This window comes from Entelurus aequoreus, linkage group LG19 (genome assembly GCF_033978785.1).
Source record: "Entelurus aequoreus isolate RoL-2023_Sb linkage group LG19, RoL_Eaeq_v1.1, whole genome shotgun sequence".
Lineage (NCBI taxonomy): Eukaryota > Metazoa > Chordata > Actinopteri > Syngnathiformes > Syngnathidae > Entelurus > Entelurus aequoreus.
The window spans coordinates 37843700-37862229 of record NC_084749.1 but is presented as its reverse complement, the minus strand read 5'-3'; the positions used below and the strand labels follow the sequence as shown (position 1 = coordinate 37862229).

The window sequence follows — 18530 nt, the reverse complement described above, 5'->3', positions numbered from 1 at the left end:
CGGATGGTTCTTTTCCTCTTTGGTCCGCAGGACACGACATCCACAGTTTCAAAAAACAATTTGAAATGTGGACTCGTCAGACCATAGAACACTTTTCCACTTTGTATCAGTCCATCTTAGATGAGCTCAGGCCCAGCGAAGCCGACGGCATTTCTGGGTGTTGTTGATAAACGGTTTTCGCCTTGCATAGGAGAGTTTTAACTTGCACTTACAGATGTAGCGACCAACTGTAGTTACTGACAGTGAGTTTCTGAAGTGTTCCTGAGCTCATGTGGTGATATCCTTTACACACTGATGTCGCTTGTTGATGCAGTACAGCCTGAGGGATCGAAGGTCACGGGCTTAGCTGCTTACGTGCAGTGATTTCTCCAGATTCTCTGAACCCTTTGATGATATTACGGACCGTAGATGGTGAAATCCCTAAATTCCTTGCAATAGCTGGTTGAGAAAGGTTTTTCTTAAACTGTTCAACAATTTGCTCACGCATTTGTTGACAAAGTGGTGACCCTCGCCCCATCCTTGTTTGTGAATGACTGAGCATTTCATGGAATCTACTTTTATACCCAATCATGGCACCCACCTGTTCACAATTTGCCTGTTCACCTGTGGGATGTTCCAAAAAAGTTTGTTGTCACGTATTGCTGGCATCAAATTCAAAAGTTAATGATTATTTGCAAAAAAAAAAAGTTAATCAGTTTGAACATCAAATATGTTGTCTTTGTAGCATATTCAACTGAATATGGGTTGAAAATGATTTGCAAATCATTGTATTCTGTTTATATTTACATGTAACACAATTTCCCAACTCATATGGAAATGGGTTGTATTTCCAACCAACCTAATGGTAAATGGGTTATACTTGTATAGCGCATTTCTACCTTTAAGGTATTCGAAGCGCTTTGACACTTTTCCACATTCACCCATTCACTCACACATTCACACACTGATGGCGGGAGCTGCCATGCAAGGCCCTAACCACGACCCATCAGGAGCAAGGGTGAAGGACGTGACGAGGTTTGTAGAAGGTGGGGATCGAACCAAGAACCCTCAGGTTGCTGGTACGGCCACTCTCCCAACTGTGCCACGCCGTCCCCTAACCAACCAACCAACACCAGCGGTGAGGGATGCCGTCAAGCTGAAGAAAGTGTCCTATCGGGTCTTTTTGGCTCATGGGACTCCAGAGGCAACTGACAGGTACCGACAGGCCAAGCGGTGTGCGGCTTAGGCGGTCGCGGAGGCAAAAACTCGGACATGGGAGGAGTTCGGCGAAGCCATGGAAAACGACTTCCGGACGGCTTCTAAGCGATTCTGGACCACCATCCGCCGCCTCAGGAAGGGGAAGCAGTGCACTGTCAACACCGTGTATGGTGAGGATGGTGTGCTGCTGACCTTGACTGCGGATGTTGTGGATCGGTGGAGGGAATACTTTGAAGACCTCCTCAATCCCACCAACACGTCTTCTTATGAGGAAGCAGTGCCTGGGGAATCTGTGATAGGCTCTCCTATTTCTGGGAATGAGGTTGCCGAGGTAGTTAAAAAGCTCCTTGGTGGCAAGTCCCCGGGGGTGGATGAGATCCGCCCGGAGTTCCTTAAGGCTCTGGATGCTGTGGGGCTGTCTTGGTGGACAAGAATCTACAACATCGTGTGGACATCGGGGGCGATACCTCTGGATTAGCAGACCGGGGTGGTGGTTCCTCTCAATAAGAAGGGGAACCGGAGGGTGTGTTGCAACTATCGTGGGATCACACTCCTCAGCCTTCCCGGTAAGGTCTATTCAGGTGTACTGAAGAGGAGGCTATGCCGGATAGTGGAACCTCGGATTCAGGAGGACAAGTGTGGTTTTCATCTTGGTCGTGGAACGGTACACCAGCTCTAAACTCTCGGCAGGGTCCTTGAGGATGCATGGGAGTTTGCCCAACCAGTCTACATGTGCTTTGTGGACTTGGACACGTTAAGAAGACTATGTCTCCCGGCTGCCCTGGGAACGCCTCGGGATGCCCCGGGAGGAGCTGGACAAAGTGGCTGGGGAGAGGGAAGTCAGGGCTTTTCTGCTTAGACTGTGCCCCCCAACCCCACTTCGGATAAGCAGAAGAAAATGGATGGATGGATGGATGGATTTTGATTTAAAAAAATAATAAAAATAATAATAATCAGTTTCGTTCTGCATTGTTAAATGTTAGTGTATCAAATTGGATCAAAGGAATGGAGGGTTGTGATATTCACTAACAAACCAAATCTAATGACTGGCTCATTAACATGAACGATAGAATTGGAACAATGCGGTGATTTATATTAGCTTAACATAACAGTGAAGAAATAATTACCTTTACGTCTCGCTCTGTAAATCAGGGCAAGGAAAAAGTGGCAGCCTAATTGCACATGCACATTTCTTTTGCAGTCTGAAGACACGTGGCTCTCCTCTCTGGACTGCATGTCAGTGCTAGCTAGCTAAATGTTCAACTTTTGTCACAGAGAGACATACACACAGACAAGGTGTGTAAAATAAGAAAGTTAATTTGTAGTTGTAATCATACTTATATTTTTTTTTTATTCATTTTTTTATCTCTCCTACAGCATCCATTGCAAAAAATCTTGCAGATGAGGCGATGAGGTCATCTAGCCACTTTTAGCTACTTTTCTTGTGGAGTTGGCAACACAAAATATGGCTGGGATACACTGAAGGATTCGAACAGTTTAGGATCAACTGTTTAAGCTACCTACTAGGATGTCACGGTATGAACATTTCTTATCACGGTTATTAATTATTATTGCGGTATTTTTAAATGTGCTCAATAGTTTCAAAAAGTACATATCCTGAAATCTTTTAACCAAGTTGTATCATTTTAAAAAAATCTAAATGATTTTCTTTGTAGAAGAAACATTATTGTTGATGAGGATACTGTGTTTCATGGACCTCAAGTAGAAATTGAATGTGCACATGAAAACAACACAAGCATTATTAACAAAGTAATATGGCAGAAACAAAATAATAATAACATAAATAGATACAAATACATGTGAAAATTGTGCAAGACGGCACCTTATGGCCATAAGACATAAATGCACTTTTTGTCCATATAAATACAAATAATGATCATATATGAGATCTAGTCTTATACATAGGGCTGCACGATTATGGCCGAACTAATAATTACGATTATTTTTGTCAACAATGAAAACACGATTATTAATCAGGATTATTCATTATGAAGACCTTGATGAAAAAGAAAAACCAAGGACTCAGATTTTCCTCGCCCGGACGCGGGTCACCAGAACCCCCATCTGGAGCCAGGCCTGCAGGTGGGGCATGATGGCGAGGCGGCCGGGTACAGCCCGAAGAGGCAACGTGGGTCCCCCTTCCAATGGGCTTACCACTCATGGGAAGGGCCATAGAGGTCGGGTGAGATGTGAGCGCGGCGGCAGTCGAAAACAGGGCACTTGGCAGTCAGATCCTCGGCTACATAAGTTAGCTCTTGGGACGTGGAACGTCACCTCGCCGGGGGGGAAGGAGCCTGAGCTGGTGCGCGAGGTGAAAAAGTTCCGGCTAGATATAATCAGACTCACTTTGACGCACAGTAAGGGCTCTGGAACCAGTTCTTTCGAGAGGGGATGTACTCTCTTCCACACTGGCGTTGCCAGCAGTGAGAGGCGATGGGCCGGGGTGGCAATTCTTATTGACCCCCTCAAACCTGCACGTTGGACTTTAACCCAGGAGACAAGAGGGTAGCTTCCCTCCGCCTTCGGGTGGGGGGGACAGGTCCTGACTGTTTTATGTGCTTACGCACCAAACAGCAGTTCAGAGTACCCACTATTTTTTGATTCTCTCAAGGGAGTATTGGAGAGTGATCCCTTGGGTGATTCCTTTGATCTGCTGGGTGACTTCAACGCTCATGTGGGCAACATCAGTGAGACCTAGAGAGGCATAATTGGGAAGAATAGCTGCCTGGATCTGAACCCAAGTGGTGTCTTGTTATTGGACTTTTGTGCTCGTCACAGATTGTCCATAACAAACACAATGTTCAAACATAAGGGTGTCGATATGTGCACTTGGCACCAGGACACCCTTGACCGCAGTTCCATGATTGACTTTGTAGTTGTGTCATCGGATTTGCGGTCACATGTTTTGGACACTCGGGTGAAGAGAGGGGCGGAGCTTTCTACCGATCACCACATGGTGGTGAGTTGGCTCCAATGGTGATGGAGGATGCCGGACAGACCTGGCAGGCCCAAACACATTGTGAAGGTCTGGTGGAAAGAGTTTCATTTTCCACCACCGGAAGAACTTTGAACATGTCACGAGGGAGGCGCTGGATATTGAGTCCGAGTGGACCATGTTCCCTACCTCTATTGTCGAGGCGGTCGATTGGAGCTGTGGCCGCAAGGTGGTTGGTGCCTGTCGTGGCGGTAATCAAGCTGAAAAAAAGAGTCCTATCGGGTCATTTTGGCTCATGAGACTCCGGAGGCAGCAGACAGGTACCGACAGGCCAAGCGTTGTGCGGCTTCGGCGGTCGCGGAGGCAAAAACTCGGACATGGGAGGTGTTGGGGAAGCCATGGAAAATGACTTCCGAAAGGCTTCGAAGCGATTCTGGACAATCATCCGCAGCCTCAGGGAGGGGAAGCAGTGCACTGTCAACACTGTGTATGGTGAGGATGGTGTGCTGCTGACCTCGACTGCAGCTGTCTTGGTTGACAAGACTCTGCAGCATTGCATGGACATCGGGGGCAGTACCTCCGGATCTGATAATCAGCACAAATTATGTGTACACATGAAGGCAGACACGCTAAATGGATTGCTATCTCTATTTTCCTACAAACGTTTGTAATTTGAGATGCAATTGCACAAGTATACTATATTAGTGTGTGCTATCATGGTTGCACATGTTTTAGCACACGCAAACCTTTATTTAAAAAAAAATATGAGACAGTGATAGATGATCACCAGGGTTTGTGGTACAGTATACTCTGCAGTTGGAGTTGACTTAATCTGCTGGGGAAATCTTTAATACAGAGCCAAAAGGTTAAGGCTGTTGTTGTTGTGAGACTATTTCTGGCACGCGGCACCAAGTGGGTTCCTTCACCGTGGTCACTCCATCTGTTTGACCGGAGTCAGTGTTTTGGCACACTGCACGGTATGAATTCAACTATGATGATAACACAATGTGTTTATGTGTATAAGCGTGTGTTGTGTGTCATGCAGTGTGATACAGTAGTCTGGTTGCAGATAACCTAACAGTCACCTAATCTTCTTTCCCAGGGAACAACTCCACAGAGGCTTATATTGATGTACTTTGTCTGCTCTCTATTCTCACTACTTTTATCGAGTCTAAGAGTCTCCACAGTGCTCAAACGGCCCGCTCTTTCTCTCTCTCTCTCACACACACACACACACACACACACACACACACACACATACACACACACACACACACACCCACACAAATAACCTAATCTCCAAAGCTCTTATCTCCTCCCTCTCTCAAAAAATCAGTTAACTCATCTCTCCCCTTCGAACCTTTCATTTACTTTGCCTTCTTGACCTCCATCAGCTATTCTTCTATTTCAGTCAGCCTCTCTAAGCTGCTGGATCAATATATGGAGCAGCATATTAAATTAGCTTCTTGATTCAATAGTATGTTTTGATTCTTTCAGTCTAAGTACAACATACATCTACAGTGCATCCTGGAAGTATTTACAGCGCTTCACATTGTCCACATTTTGTTATATTACAGCCTTAATCCAAAATAGAATACATACATTTTTGTCCTGCTGATAGATGAACTGTTGCCCCAGTCTGAGTTCAAGAGTAATCTGGAGCTAGGTTTTCATCCAGGATGTCTCCATACGATGTCTCCATGTGGAGGAGTTCAAGTACCTCGGAGTCTTGTTCACGAGTGAGGGAAGAGTGGGTCGTGAGATCGACAGGCGGATCGGTGCGGCGTCTTCAGTAATGCGAACGCTTTATCGATCCGTTGTGGTGAAGAAGGAGCTGAGTCGGAAGGCAAAGCTCTCAATTTACCGGTCGATCTACGTTCCCATCCTCACCTATGGTCATGAGCTTTGGGTTATGACCGAAAGGACAAGATCATGGGTACAAGCGGCTCGGGGCTCTCCCTTAGAGATAGGGTGAGAATGTCTGCCATCCGGGAGGAGCTCAGAGTAAAGCAGCTGCTCCTCCACATCGAGAGGAGCCAGATGAGGTGATTCGGGAATCTGGTCAGGATGCAACCCGAATGCCTCCCTAGGGAGGTGTTTAGGGCATGTCCGACCGGTAGGAGGCCACGGGGAAGACCCCGGACACGTTGGCAAGACTATGTCTCCCGGCTGGCCTGGGTAACGCCTCGGGATCCCCTGACAGGAGCTGGACGAAGTGGCTGGGGAGAGGGAAGTCTAGGACATGACCACGGATAAGCGGAAGAAGATGGATGGATGGATGGAAGCTTGGCACACCTATCTTAGGCAGTTTCGCCCATTACGCTTTGCAGCACCTCTTAAGCTCCAACAGGTTGGATAGGAAGCGTTGCTGCAAAGCCATTTTCAGATCTCTCCATAGAAGTTCAATGGGATTCAAGTCCGGGCTCTGGCGGGGCCACTCAAGGACATTAACAGAGTTGTCCTTAAGTCATGCCTTTGATATCTTGGCTGTGTGAAAGATGAACCGTTGCCCCGGTCTGAGTTCAAGAGTAATCTGGAGCTAGGTTTTCATCCAGGATGTCTCCGTACATTGCTGCATTCATCTTTTCTTCAATCCTGACTCGTCTCCCAGTTCCTGCCGCTAAATATTTCACCACAGCACAATGCTGCTACCACCATGCTTCACTGTTGGGATGGTATCAGGGTTGTACGGTATACAGTACTGGTATAGTATCGTGTTACTAATGAATCAAAAACGATACTATACTCTGTTTGAAAAGTACCAGTTCCCAGGCATGACGGTGTCGTCACGCCATGTCATTGCTGGCTTTGTGAGCAGACAAGCATGTTCGGCAGCGCACAGTCACAGAGTACTTACAAGCAGACACAGTGTGTAGACAGAAAAGGGAGAACGGACGCATTTTGGCCTAAAAACTAACGATAAAGGTGAAGTTATAACACTGAAACGCCCCCAGGAAGAGTTACTTTAAGACATGGCTAGCTAGCTAGCGGCAAACGTCCATCCGTAGTCAGGAGTGTTTTAGCTACTTCTAAATCACTAATCCTCTCCTCCCTGGCGACGAATAAAGTATGTTTCTTACAAGTATCATCCCTGCAGGACGAGGAATAGCTAAACATGTTTCACTACGCACTGTAGGAGGATACAATATCTCACCGCTAACAGCAAGCTAGCTCCCTGAATGTAATCACATTGCATGGGTGGATCTACACCTGACATCCACTGTAATGATACCACGTACAACAGTGCATCTCGTCGATACTACTAGGATTACATTGATATGTTTTTATCGTCACAAAATATTTTTTCCTTTTTTTAAATTCGATACCTAAATTTGTGGTATCATCCAAAACTAATGTAAAGTATCAAACAACAGAAGAATAAGTGATTATTACATTTTAACAGAAGTGTAGATAGAACATGCTGAAATGGAAAGTAACCAGTTATTAACAGTAAATGGACAAGTGGATTAATAATATTTTTTTACAGTTTGTCCCTCATAATTTTGACAAAATAGAATGCATACGTCAGCAGACCAATTAGGAGCCTTTGTTTGTTTACTTTCTACTAAAAGACAAGTTTTCTTGTATGTTCACTATTTTATTTAAAGCCAACATAGTTCTTAGATTCCAATAAGAAACATATGTTTATTGTACCCTAAGATTTTTTGCTAAAATAAAGCCAATAATCCCATTTTTTGTGGGCCCCCTTGTTTAGAGAAGTACCGAAAAGTATCGAAATACATTTTGGTACCAGTACTAAAATATTGGTATCGGGACAACCCTAGATGGTATTGGCCTAGTGATGAGCAGTGCCTGGCTTTCTTCAAACATGATGCCTGGCAGTCACGCTGAAGAGTTCAATCTTCGTCTCATTAGACAAAATACTGTTTTTCATGATGTTAGAGTCTTTCAGGTGCATTTTGGCAAACTTGTTATTAAGAAATGGCTTCCTTTTGGCCACTCTACCATTCAGGCCTGATTGGTGGATTTCTGCAGAGATAAAGATAGATATGGAATTAGGAGACTGGTTAAAAAGTTATTTAATCGGGAGGGTACAGTTTGTAAAAATGGTTTATCAGATAATCTTGGCATTGCTTGTGGTGTTCCCCAGGGCTCCGTGTCGAGGCCAAAACTGTTTAATGTGTATACTAATGACATTTGTTTCAGGCAAAACTGGATTGTCGTGTTTGCATACTGTACATTCCCTTTTGCATTATATTCATTAATAATATTATATGATGTCCAACTTGTACTTTTTCTGTGTCATTGCCTGAAATAAATGAACATTCAAGTGAATGAATGAAATGAACAGTTGTCCTTCTGTAAGGTTCGCCCTTCTTCCACAGTGGAAAGCTATAGCACTGACAGAGTGACCATTGGTCACCTCCAGCTCGAGGAAGAGCCTTGATGGTTCCAAACTTCTTCCATTTTCGTATGATGGAGGCCAATGTGCTCATTGGGACCTTCAGCATATTTTTTTTCCGTACCCTTCCCCAGATTTGTGCCTCGAGACAATCCTGTCTTGGAGATCTACAGACAATTCCTTTAAAGGCCTACTGAAATTATTTTTTTTTATTTAAACAGGGATAGCAGATCCATTCTATGTGTCATACTTGATCATTTTGCATCTGCTATCCAAGTCAAAGTCCTCCTGGTTGTGTTGCTGCAGCCAGCCGCTAATACACCGGACCACCTACAGCTTTCTTCTTTGCAGTCTTCATTGTTCATTAAACAAATTGCAAAAGATTCACCAACACAGAAGTCTAGAATATTGTGGAATTTTGCGATGAAAACAGAGCTTTTTGTATTGGATACAATGGTGTCCGAATACTTCCGTTTGAACGATTGACGTCGCGCGCATACGTCATCATACATAGACATTTTCAACCGGAAGTTTCCAATTCAAGCAACTGAATTTACCACAGGTGAACTCCAATTTAACTGTAGGAACACCTCAAGGATGACTAGTTGAAACAGGATTCCTCTTAGCTCACTTTTGAGCTTCATGGCAGGTGTGAATACTGTTTATTTCTTAGTTTTGTATTTTTTTTAAATTTGTGAACATTTTGAAATACACTTTTTCCCATCATCATCATGGGGTGTTATGTGTAGAATTTTGAGGACAAAAAGTAATTTATTCCATTTTGGAATAAGGCTGTAACTGTGGAAAAAGTGAATACTTCCCAGCTGCACTGTATCTTGCTTTTAACAGTAAGTGATATGGTCACAATTTTTGTCTCACAACTAGTTTGTTATTCTCCTTCAGTATATTTGAAAAAATAAAGTAATTGCTTCTTTGATTAGATGTAGCATTAGACATCACACTAATTTGCTTCATCATTAACAACAAAAATGCAACATTTTGACCAAAAAAACCACCATCACATGTTATGTAGACCACAAGATAGTGTTTTAAATTTAGAAAAAAATCATAATACGACCCCTTTAATGCGCCTTATAATCCGGTGTGCCCTATGGTCCGATAATTACATTATATGTAAACAAAAAGTATAAATAAAACTAGAATAAAAATGACAGACATTGCATTTGTGTGTGCAAAAAAAACGGCTTGCCACAGGAATCAGTTGTCATCATTCACCTACAAAAAACGTTCAGAAGGGTCGGTTCGTCTAGTATAATTGCATCCATGAGGTAATTCATTCCATCAAAGTATAAAGAAGGAAACACCTGCAGATCACGGCGATTGTGGTGATCATCAACTACTGAAGTGACCGGTTGGGTGGCCCCCATCAGTCCAAGGGACCCTAAACCAGTGTTTTTCAACCTTTTTTGAGCCAAGGCACATTTTTTCGTTAAAAAAAATACGGAGGCACACCACCAGTAGAAAAGGTTAAAAAATGAAACTCCATCAGGTTTTCGTGCCTTATTTTGGGTTTTTTGTTGTTTCCTGTGTGTTGCGCTGTTAATTTGGTGACCCTTTCTGTTTTGTTGGTGTTCTCCTGTAGCAGCTTCATGCTTTCCTTTAAGTTCTATTGCCCGCACCTGCTTTGTTTTCCCAATCAAGACTATTTAAGTCGTGTGTACGCTATCCTTCTTCGTGGGCACATTGTTGATTGTCATGTCATGTACGGATGTACTTTGTGGACGCTGTCTCCGCTCCACATGCTGTAAGTTTTTGCGTTCGTCCAGCATTCTGTTTTTGTTGACTTTGTAGCCAGTTCAGTTTTACTTTTGTTTTGCATAGCCATCCCTATGCTTCAGTGCCTTTTCCTAGCGGGACTTGCCTTTTGTTAATTTTTGGTTTAAGCGTTACATACCTTTTACATACCAAAAAAGGTTGAAAAACACTGCACTAGACAACGGCACATTATTATACAAACCCCTTTTCCATATGAGTTGGGAAATTGTGTTAGATGTAAATATAAACGGAATACAATGATTTGCAAATCATTTTCAACCCATATTCAATTGAATGCACTACAAAGACAACATATTTGATGTTCAAACTGATAAACTTTTTTTTTTTTGCAAATAATCATTAACTTTAGAATTTGATGCCAGCAACACATGACAAAGAAGTTGGGAAAGGTGGCAATAAATACTGATAAAGTTGAGGAATGCTCATCAAACACTTATTTGGAACATCCCACAGGTGAACAGGCAAATTGGGAACAGGTGGGTGCCATGATTGGGTATAAAAGTAGATTCCATGAAATGCTCAGTCATTCACAAACAAGGACGGGGCGAGGGTCACCACTTTGTCAACAAATGCGTGAGCAAATTGTTGAACAGTTTAAGAAAAACCTTTCTCAACCAGATATTGCAAGGAATTTAGGGATTTCACCATCTACGGTCCGTAATATCATCAAAGGGTTCAGAGAATCTGGAGAAATCACTGCACGTAAGCAGCTAAGCCCGTGACCTTCGATCCCTCAGGCTGTACTGCATCAACAAGCGACATCAGTGTGTAAAGGATATCACCACATGGGCTCAGGAACACTTCAGAAAACCACTGTCAGTAACTACAGTTGGTCGCTACATCTGTAAGTGCACGTTAAAACTCTCCTATGCAAGGCGAAAACCGTTTATCAACAACACCCAGGAACGCCGTCGGCGTCGCTGGGCCTGAGCTCATCTAAGATGGACTGATACAAAGTGGAAAATAGTTCTGTGGTCTGACAAGTCCACATTTCAAATTTTTTTTGGAAACTGTGGACGTCGTGTCCTCCGGACCAAAGAGGAAAAGAACCATCCGGATTGTTATAGGCGCAAAGTTGAAAAGCCAGCATCTGTGATGGTATGGGGGTGTATTAGTGCCCAAGACATGGGTAACTTACACATCTGTGAAGGCGCCATTAATGCTGAAAGGTACATACAGGTCTTGGAGCAACATATGTTGCCATCCAAGCAACGTTACCATGGACGCCCCTGCTTATTTCAGCAAGACAATGCCAAGCCACGTGTTGTATCAACGTGGCTTCATAGTAAAAGAGTGCGGGTACTAGACTGGCCTGCCTGTAGTCCAGACCTGTCTCCCATTGAAAATGTGTGTCGCATTATGAAGCGTAAAATACCACAACGGAGACCCCCGGACTGTTGAACAACTTAAGCTGTACATCAAGGAAAGGTTATGTAACACAGTGGTGAACATGCCCTTTCCCAACTACTTTGGCAAGTGTTGCAGCCATGACATTCTAAGTTAATTATTGTTTGCAAAAACAAAATACAGTTTATGAGTTTGAACATCAAATATCTTGTCTTTGTAGTGCATTCAATTGAATATGGGTTGGAAAGAATTTGCAAATCATTGTATTCTGTTTAAATTTACATCCAACACAATTTCCCAACTCATATGGAAACGGGGTTTGTAATTATTGATTTGCAAAAAAATATTTTTTGGACCAATTAGGGGAAGTTGCATCATTTTCCATGGCACACCAGACAATATCTCACGGCACACTAGTGTGCCGCGGCACAGTGGTTGAAAAACACTGCCCTAAACAATTCCATTGAGTGTTTATGTCATGGGCAGGCCCCTTATATAGGTCTGAAAAGTCAATCATACATTTTGTTTTATATACACTACCGTTCAAAAGTTTGGGGTCACATTGAAATGTCCTTATTTTTGAAGGAAAAGCACTGTACTTTTCAATGAAGATAACTTTAAACTAGTCTTAACTTTAAAGAAATACACTCTATACACAGCTAATGTGGTAAATGAATATTCTAGCTGCAAATGTCTGGTTTTTGGTGCAATATCTACATAGGTGTATAGAGGCCCATTTCCAGCAACTATCACTCCAGTGTTCTAATGGTACAATGTGTTTGCTCATTGGCTCAGAAGGCTAATTATGATAATAAATGATAAATGGGTTATACTTGTATAGCGCTTGTCTACCTTCAAGGTACTCAAAGCGCTTTGACAGTATTTCCACATTCACCCATTCACACACACATTCACACACTGATGGTGGGAGCTGCCATGCAAGGCGCTAACCAGCAGCCATCAGGAGCAAGGGTGAAGTGTCTTGCCCAAGGACACAACGGACGTGACTAGGATGGTAGAAGGTGGGGATTGAACCCCAGTATAATTGATGATTAGAAAACCCTTGTGCAATCATGTTCACACATCTGAAAACAGTTTAGCTCGTTACAGAAGCTACAAAACGGACCTTCCTTTGAGCAGATTGAGTTTCTGGAGCATCACATTTGTGGGGTCAATTAAACACTCAAAATGGCCAGAAAAAGAGAACTTACATCTGAAACTCGACAGTCTATTCTTGTTCTTAGAAATGAAGGCTATTCCACAAAATTGTTTGGGTGACCCCAAACTTTTGAACGGTGGTGTATGTTCTATATAAATCCATTCTACCATCAATGGAGGAGTTAATGGAAAAATAAAAGCCATCCACTTACTGTAGCAAGTTCATCAAACTTCCCGAAAAGCTCATTGAGGAGTTTGACCAATTCCTGAGCAGTACACTGAGATGCCAAGCTGGTGAAACCCACAATGTCCGCAAATAAGATGCTGTCAAGACAGAGAACACAAAAAAACGTTACAAGTCATCAAAGAATGTCATATTTTTACATTTCCACTGTATATTGATCCTCATAGAGAAAGCAGAATGGATGTCACAGAAGAGAATGTTTCCTATTGTTGACTAAACGTACTAACAGATCACTCTGCTGTAAAGACAAAAGGGGCAATCAGTGAGTATCAAATCTGATAAGTGAAAGTGTCATTTGATGGTAGCCCACCACCACTAAATGAATTACAGGTTGTAACTGAATGCTGCTGGTGAAACGGTGAGTGCAGCTGAGGAAAGTGATGAAAGCTACTTGAGGCCTAATTTCATTACCTGAGGGACGGGCCAGATGGCAACAAAACAAGATGTTATGGATATCACTGACTAGGTTAGACTGTAGACAGCTCTCACAGGGGGGGCCTAAAAGTAGAAAACGAGATGTGCCTCCTTCCATCATCCAAGTCATTTATGTCACTTAATGCCTGGTCGATATATCGATTTTATCGATAAACTCGAGTTTTTTGTGCAGCACATTGAGAGTTTTTTTTTTTACTTGATTAAAACGAAAGAGAATAATTCACTTTCATAACAATTTTAAAGGCCTACTGAAACCCACTACTACCGACCACGCAGTCTGTTAGTTTATATATCAATGATGAAATCTTAACATTGCAACACATGCCAATACGGCCGGGTTAACTTATAAAGTGCAATTTTAAATTTCCCGCTAAACTTCCGGTTGAAAATGTCTATGTACGATGACGTATGCGTGTGACGTCAATAGTTAAACGGAAGTATTCGGACACCATTGAATACAATACAAAAAAGCTCTGTTTTCATCTCAAAATTCCACAGTATTCTGGACATCTGTGTTGGTGAATCTTTTGCAATTTGTTTAATGAACAATGAAGACTGCAAAGAAGAAAGTTGTAGGTGGGATCGGTGTATTAGCAGCTGGCTGTAGCAACACAACCAGGAGGACTTTGACTTGGATAGCAGACGTGCTATCCGACGCTAGCCGCCGACCGCACGGATGATCGGGTGAAGTCCTTCGTCCTTCCGTCGATCGCTGGAACGCAGGTGAGCACGGGTGTTGATGAGCAGATGAGGGCTGGCTGGCGTAGGTGGAGCGCTAATGTTTTTATCATAGCTCTGTGAGGTCCCGTTGCTAAGTTAGCTTCAATGGCGTCGTTAGCAACAGCATTGTTAAGCTTCGCCAAGCTGGAAAGCATTAACCGTGTAGTTACAGGTCCATGGTTTAATAGTATTGTTGATTTTCTGTCTATCCTTCCAGTCAGGGGTTTATTTATTTTGTTTCTATCTGCATTTAAGCACAATGCTATCACGTTAGCTCCGTAGCTAAAGTGCTTCGGCGATGTATTGTCGTGGAGATAAAAGTCACTGTGAATGTCCATTTCGCGTTCTCGACTCTCATTTTCAAGAGGATATAGTATCCGAGGTGGTTTAAAATACAAATCTGTGATCCACAATAGAAAAAGGAGAGAGTGTGGAATACAATGAGCCAACTTGTACCTAAGTTACGGTCAGAGCGAAAAGAGATGCATCCTGCACTGCACTCTAGGCCTTCACTCTCATGTTCCTCATCCACGAATCTTTCATCCTGGCTCAAATGAATGGGGTAATCGTCTCTTTCTCGGTCCGAATCGCTCTCGCTGCTGGTGTAAACAATGGGGAAATGTGAGGAGCCTTTCAACTTGTGACGTCACGCTACTTCCGGTATAGGCAAGGCTTTTTTTATCAGCGACCAAAAGTTGCGAACTTTATCGTCGATGTTCTCTACTAAATCCTTTCAGCAAAAATATGGCAATATCGCGAAATGTTTAAGTATGACACATAAATTGGATCTGCTATCCCCGTTTAAGTAAAAACATTTCATTTCAGTAGGCCTTTATATCATTTGGAGTCATGCCGTTTATCTATATGTACATTAACCTATTCTCTTTCAGGAAAAGCTCTTGTGTACGAAACCCAAAGCCAGTGAAGTTGGGCACGTTGTGTAATTCGTAAATAAACACAGAATACAATGATTTGCAAATCAACTTACTGTATATTCAATTGAATAGACTGCAAAGACAATATATTTAATGTTCGAACTGAGAAACTTGTTTTTTTTTTGCAAATAATCCTTAACTTAGAATTTAATGGCAGCAACACATTGTAAAAAAGTTGGCACAGGGCACTTTTACCACTGTGTTACATGGCCTTTCATTTTAACAACACTCAGTAAACGTTTGGGAACTGAGGAGACATATTTTTGAAGCTTTTAAGGTGTAATTATTTCCCATTCTTGCTTGATGTACAGCTTAAGTTGTTCAACAGTCTCCGTTGTGGTATTTTAGGCTTCATATTGCACCACACATTTTCAATGGGATACAGGTCTGGACTACAGGCAGGCCAGTCTAGTACCCGCACTCTTTTACTATGAAGCCACGCTGTTGTAACACAGGCAGAATGTGGCTTGGCATTGTCTTGCTGAAATAAGCAGGGGCGTCCATGAAAAAAACGTTGCTTGGAAGGCAACATATGTTGCTCCAAAACCTGTATGCACCTTTCAGCATTAATGGTGTAAAGTCATTTACGTCACTTTATGCCTGGTTGACGAATTGATTTCATCGATAAATTCAAGTTTTTTGTCGCAGACGATTTAAAAGAAATAAAAAATCTATGGTGTTCTCCTCTTCCTCTGACATCATTTTTGCCCCGTTGAGCTTCTGTAGCCCTTGCCCTTAGCAGAAATGTACAAGCCTATCAAAACATGGCTAATGCTAAGAGTAAGACGTTTGTTCCAAAGAAAAGAAAAGTGTTTTTAGACTTGCTGCAACAGACGTGGAATAAGTGACTGCACAGTGCAAAGTTTGTTTAAAAAAGGCTGTAGCACAACAAACTTATTCCGCATCTGAAACAGCATCAAGATGAGAAGGGGGAATGCAACTCTTTACGAGGCGAACAAGACTGCAACGACAACAAACCCCATCTAAGAAGCAGCTTACTGAGGTGGAACCATTTACACAAGGTACCGTGTATGATGAGAAAGGAGAACAATGCACAGAGCGAGCACTAAAGCAGTCGCTCTGCACATCCAAACCGGACAGCTTGTACGCGCGTGTGCTGCTGCAAAACTCTTGTCAAATTATAAAACATTTAATCATTAATATAGTGATATATTACAAAACCCAAAACCAGAGAAGTTGGCATGTTGTGTAATTCGTAAATAAAAACAGAATACAATGATTTGCAAATCCTTTTCAACTTATATTCAATCGAATAGACTGCAAAGACAAGATACTTAATGTTCGAACTGGTAAACCTTGTAATTTTTTGCAAATATTAGCTCATTTGGAATTTGATGCCTGCAACATGTTTCAGAAAAGCTGGCACAAGTGGCAAAAAAGACTGAGAGAGTTGAGGAATGCTCATCAAACACTTATTTGGAACATCCCACAGGTGAGCAGGCTAATTGGGAACAGGTGGGTGCCACGATTGGGTATAAAAGCAGCTTCCATGAAATGATCAGTCATTCACAAACAAGGATGGGGCGAGGGTCACCACTTTGTGAACAAACGCGTGAACAAATTGTCGAATAGTTTAAGAACAGCATTTCTCAACCAGCTATTGCAAGGAATTTAGGGATTTCACCATTTAAGGTCTGTAATATCATCAAAAGCTTCAGAGAATCCGGAGAAATCACTGCACGTAACATTGAATGCCCGTGACCTTGGATCCCTCAGGCGGTACTGCATCAAAAACCGACATCAGTGTGTAAAGGATATCACCAAATGGGCTCAGGAACACTTCAGAAAAACACCGTCAGTAACTACAGATCGTCGCTACATCTGTAAGTGCAAGTTAAAACTCTACTATGCAAAGCAAAAGCCATTTATCAACAACACCCAGAAACGCCGCCAGCTTTGCTGGGACCGAGCTCATCTAAGATGGACTGATGCATAGTGGAAAAGTGTCCTGTGGTCTGACGAGTAGACATTTCAAATTGTTTTTGGAAACTGTGGACGTCAAAAGAACCATCCGGATTGTTGTAGGCGCAAAGTTCAAAAGCCAGCAGCTGTGATGGTATGGGGGTGTATTAGTGCCCAAGACATGGGTAACTTACACATCTGTGAAAGCGCCATTAATGCTGAAAGGTACATACAGGTTTTGGAGCAACATATGTTGCCGTCCAAGCAACGTTATCATGGACGCCCCTGCTTATTTCAGCAAGACAATGCCAAGCCACATGTTACAACAGCATGGCTTCATAGTACAAGAGTGCGGGTACTAGACTGGCCTGGTAAACGTGCCAACTTCACCGGTTTTGGGTTTTGTACATGGAGGAGGATTTTGGTACCTATTACCAAAGTATTTTCTCTGTAAATGTAAACAAATGAAAATGTATATTTTTACTGGAAAGCAGTATATGAAGCAACTTGTTCAGTGAGTTTCAGTGGGAGACGACTGATACCTGTACTAGTGTAAGGGATATGCACACATACCCACAACCCCACCTAACCCCTTTTCCACCGCTTCACCCCTTGAGGAGCGACGGATGGAGCAGCGCCGGAAGGGCTGCAGCTTCGACAACGGATGCTCCCCTACTCCTCACCTTCTGTTGCAAGTCTCGTTGTTTCTGTGTCATAACATTTGTATACTGTATGTGCTTATCGTGGCTATTGATTTTTTTTCCAGGCAACATATCTGACCAGGTTTTAGCCTATGACATTATTTGATATTTGGTGCATGTGCACATAATAGGCTCCTACAATAATGGTTGTTTGTTGCTCAGGCAGAAGAGCTCTGCTGTGTGATTTGCATTCGAATGCCACTGTGCTGCAGGTCATGCTGTTTGTGTGATGGATGAGGATGAGAAGGGGAAGGCCAGAAGATCACGTGAAGGTGGAGGAGAGGGTGAGCAGAGCAATTGCAGAGCTAAATACAAACCCCGTTTCCATATGAGTTTAGAAATTGTGTTAGATGTAAATATAAACGGAATACAATGATTTGCAAATCCTTTTCATCCCATATTCAATTGAATGCACTACAAAGACAAGATATTTGATGTTCAAACTCATAAACTTAATTTGCTGCAACACATGCCAAAGTAGTTGGGAAAGGGCATGTTTACCACTGTGTTACATGGCCTTTCCTTTTAACAACACTCAGTAAACGTTTGGAAACTGAGGAGACACATTTTTTAAGCTTCTCAGGTGGAATTATTTCCCTTTCTTGCTTGATGTACAGCTTAAGTTGTTCAACAGTCCGGGGGTCTCCGTTGTGGTATTTTAGGCTTCATAATGCGCCACACATTTTTAATGGGAGACAGGTCTGGCCAGTCTAGTACCCGCACTCTTTTATAATGAAGCCACGTTGATGTAACA

At 42.6% G+C, this 18530-nt stretch overlaps 1 protein-coding gene across 1 annotated transcript in view; it reads right to left on the bottom strand.

Moving 5' to 3' along the window:
* adcy1a (adenylate cyclase 1a) overlaps positions 1–18530 on the bottom strand; it is a 272153-nt gene that overhangs the window by 129194 nt on the left and 124429 nt on the right. The window contains exon 4 of the mRNA XM_062028481.1: positions 13031–13142. Coding sequence (XP_061884465.1) covers positions 13031–13142 — 112 coding nt within the window. The remainder of the gene's footprint in view (positions 1–13030; positions 13143–18530) is intronic.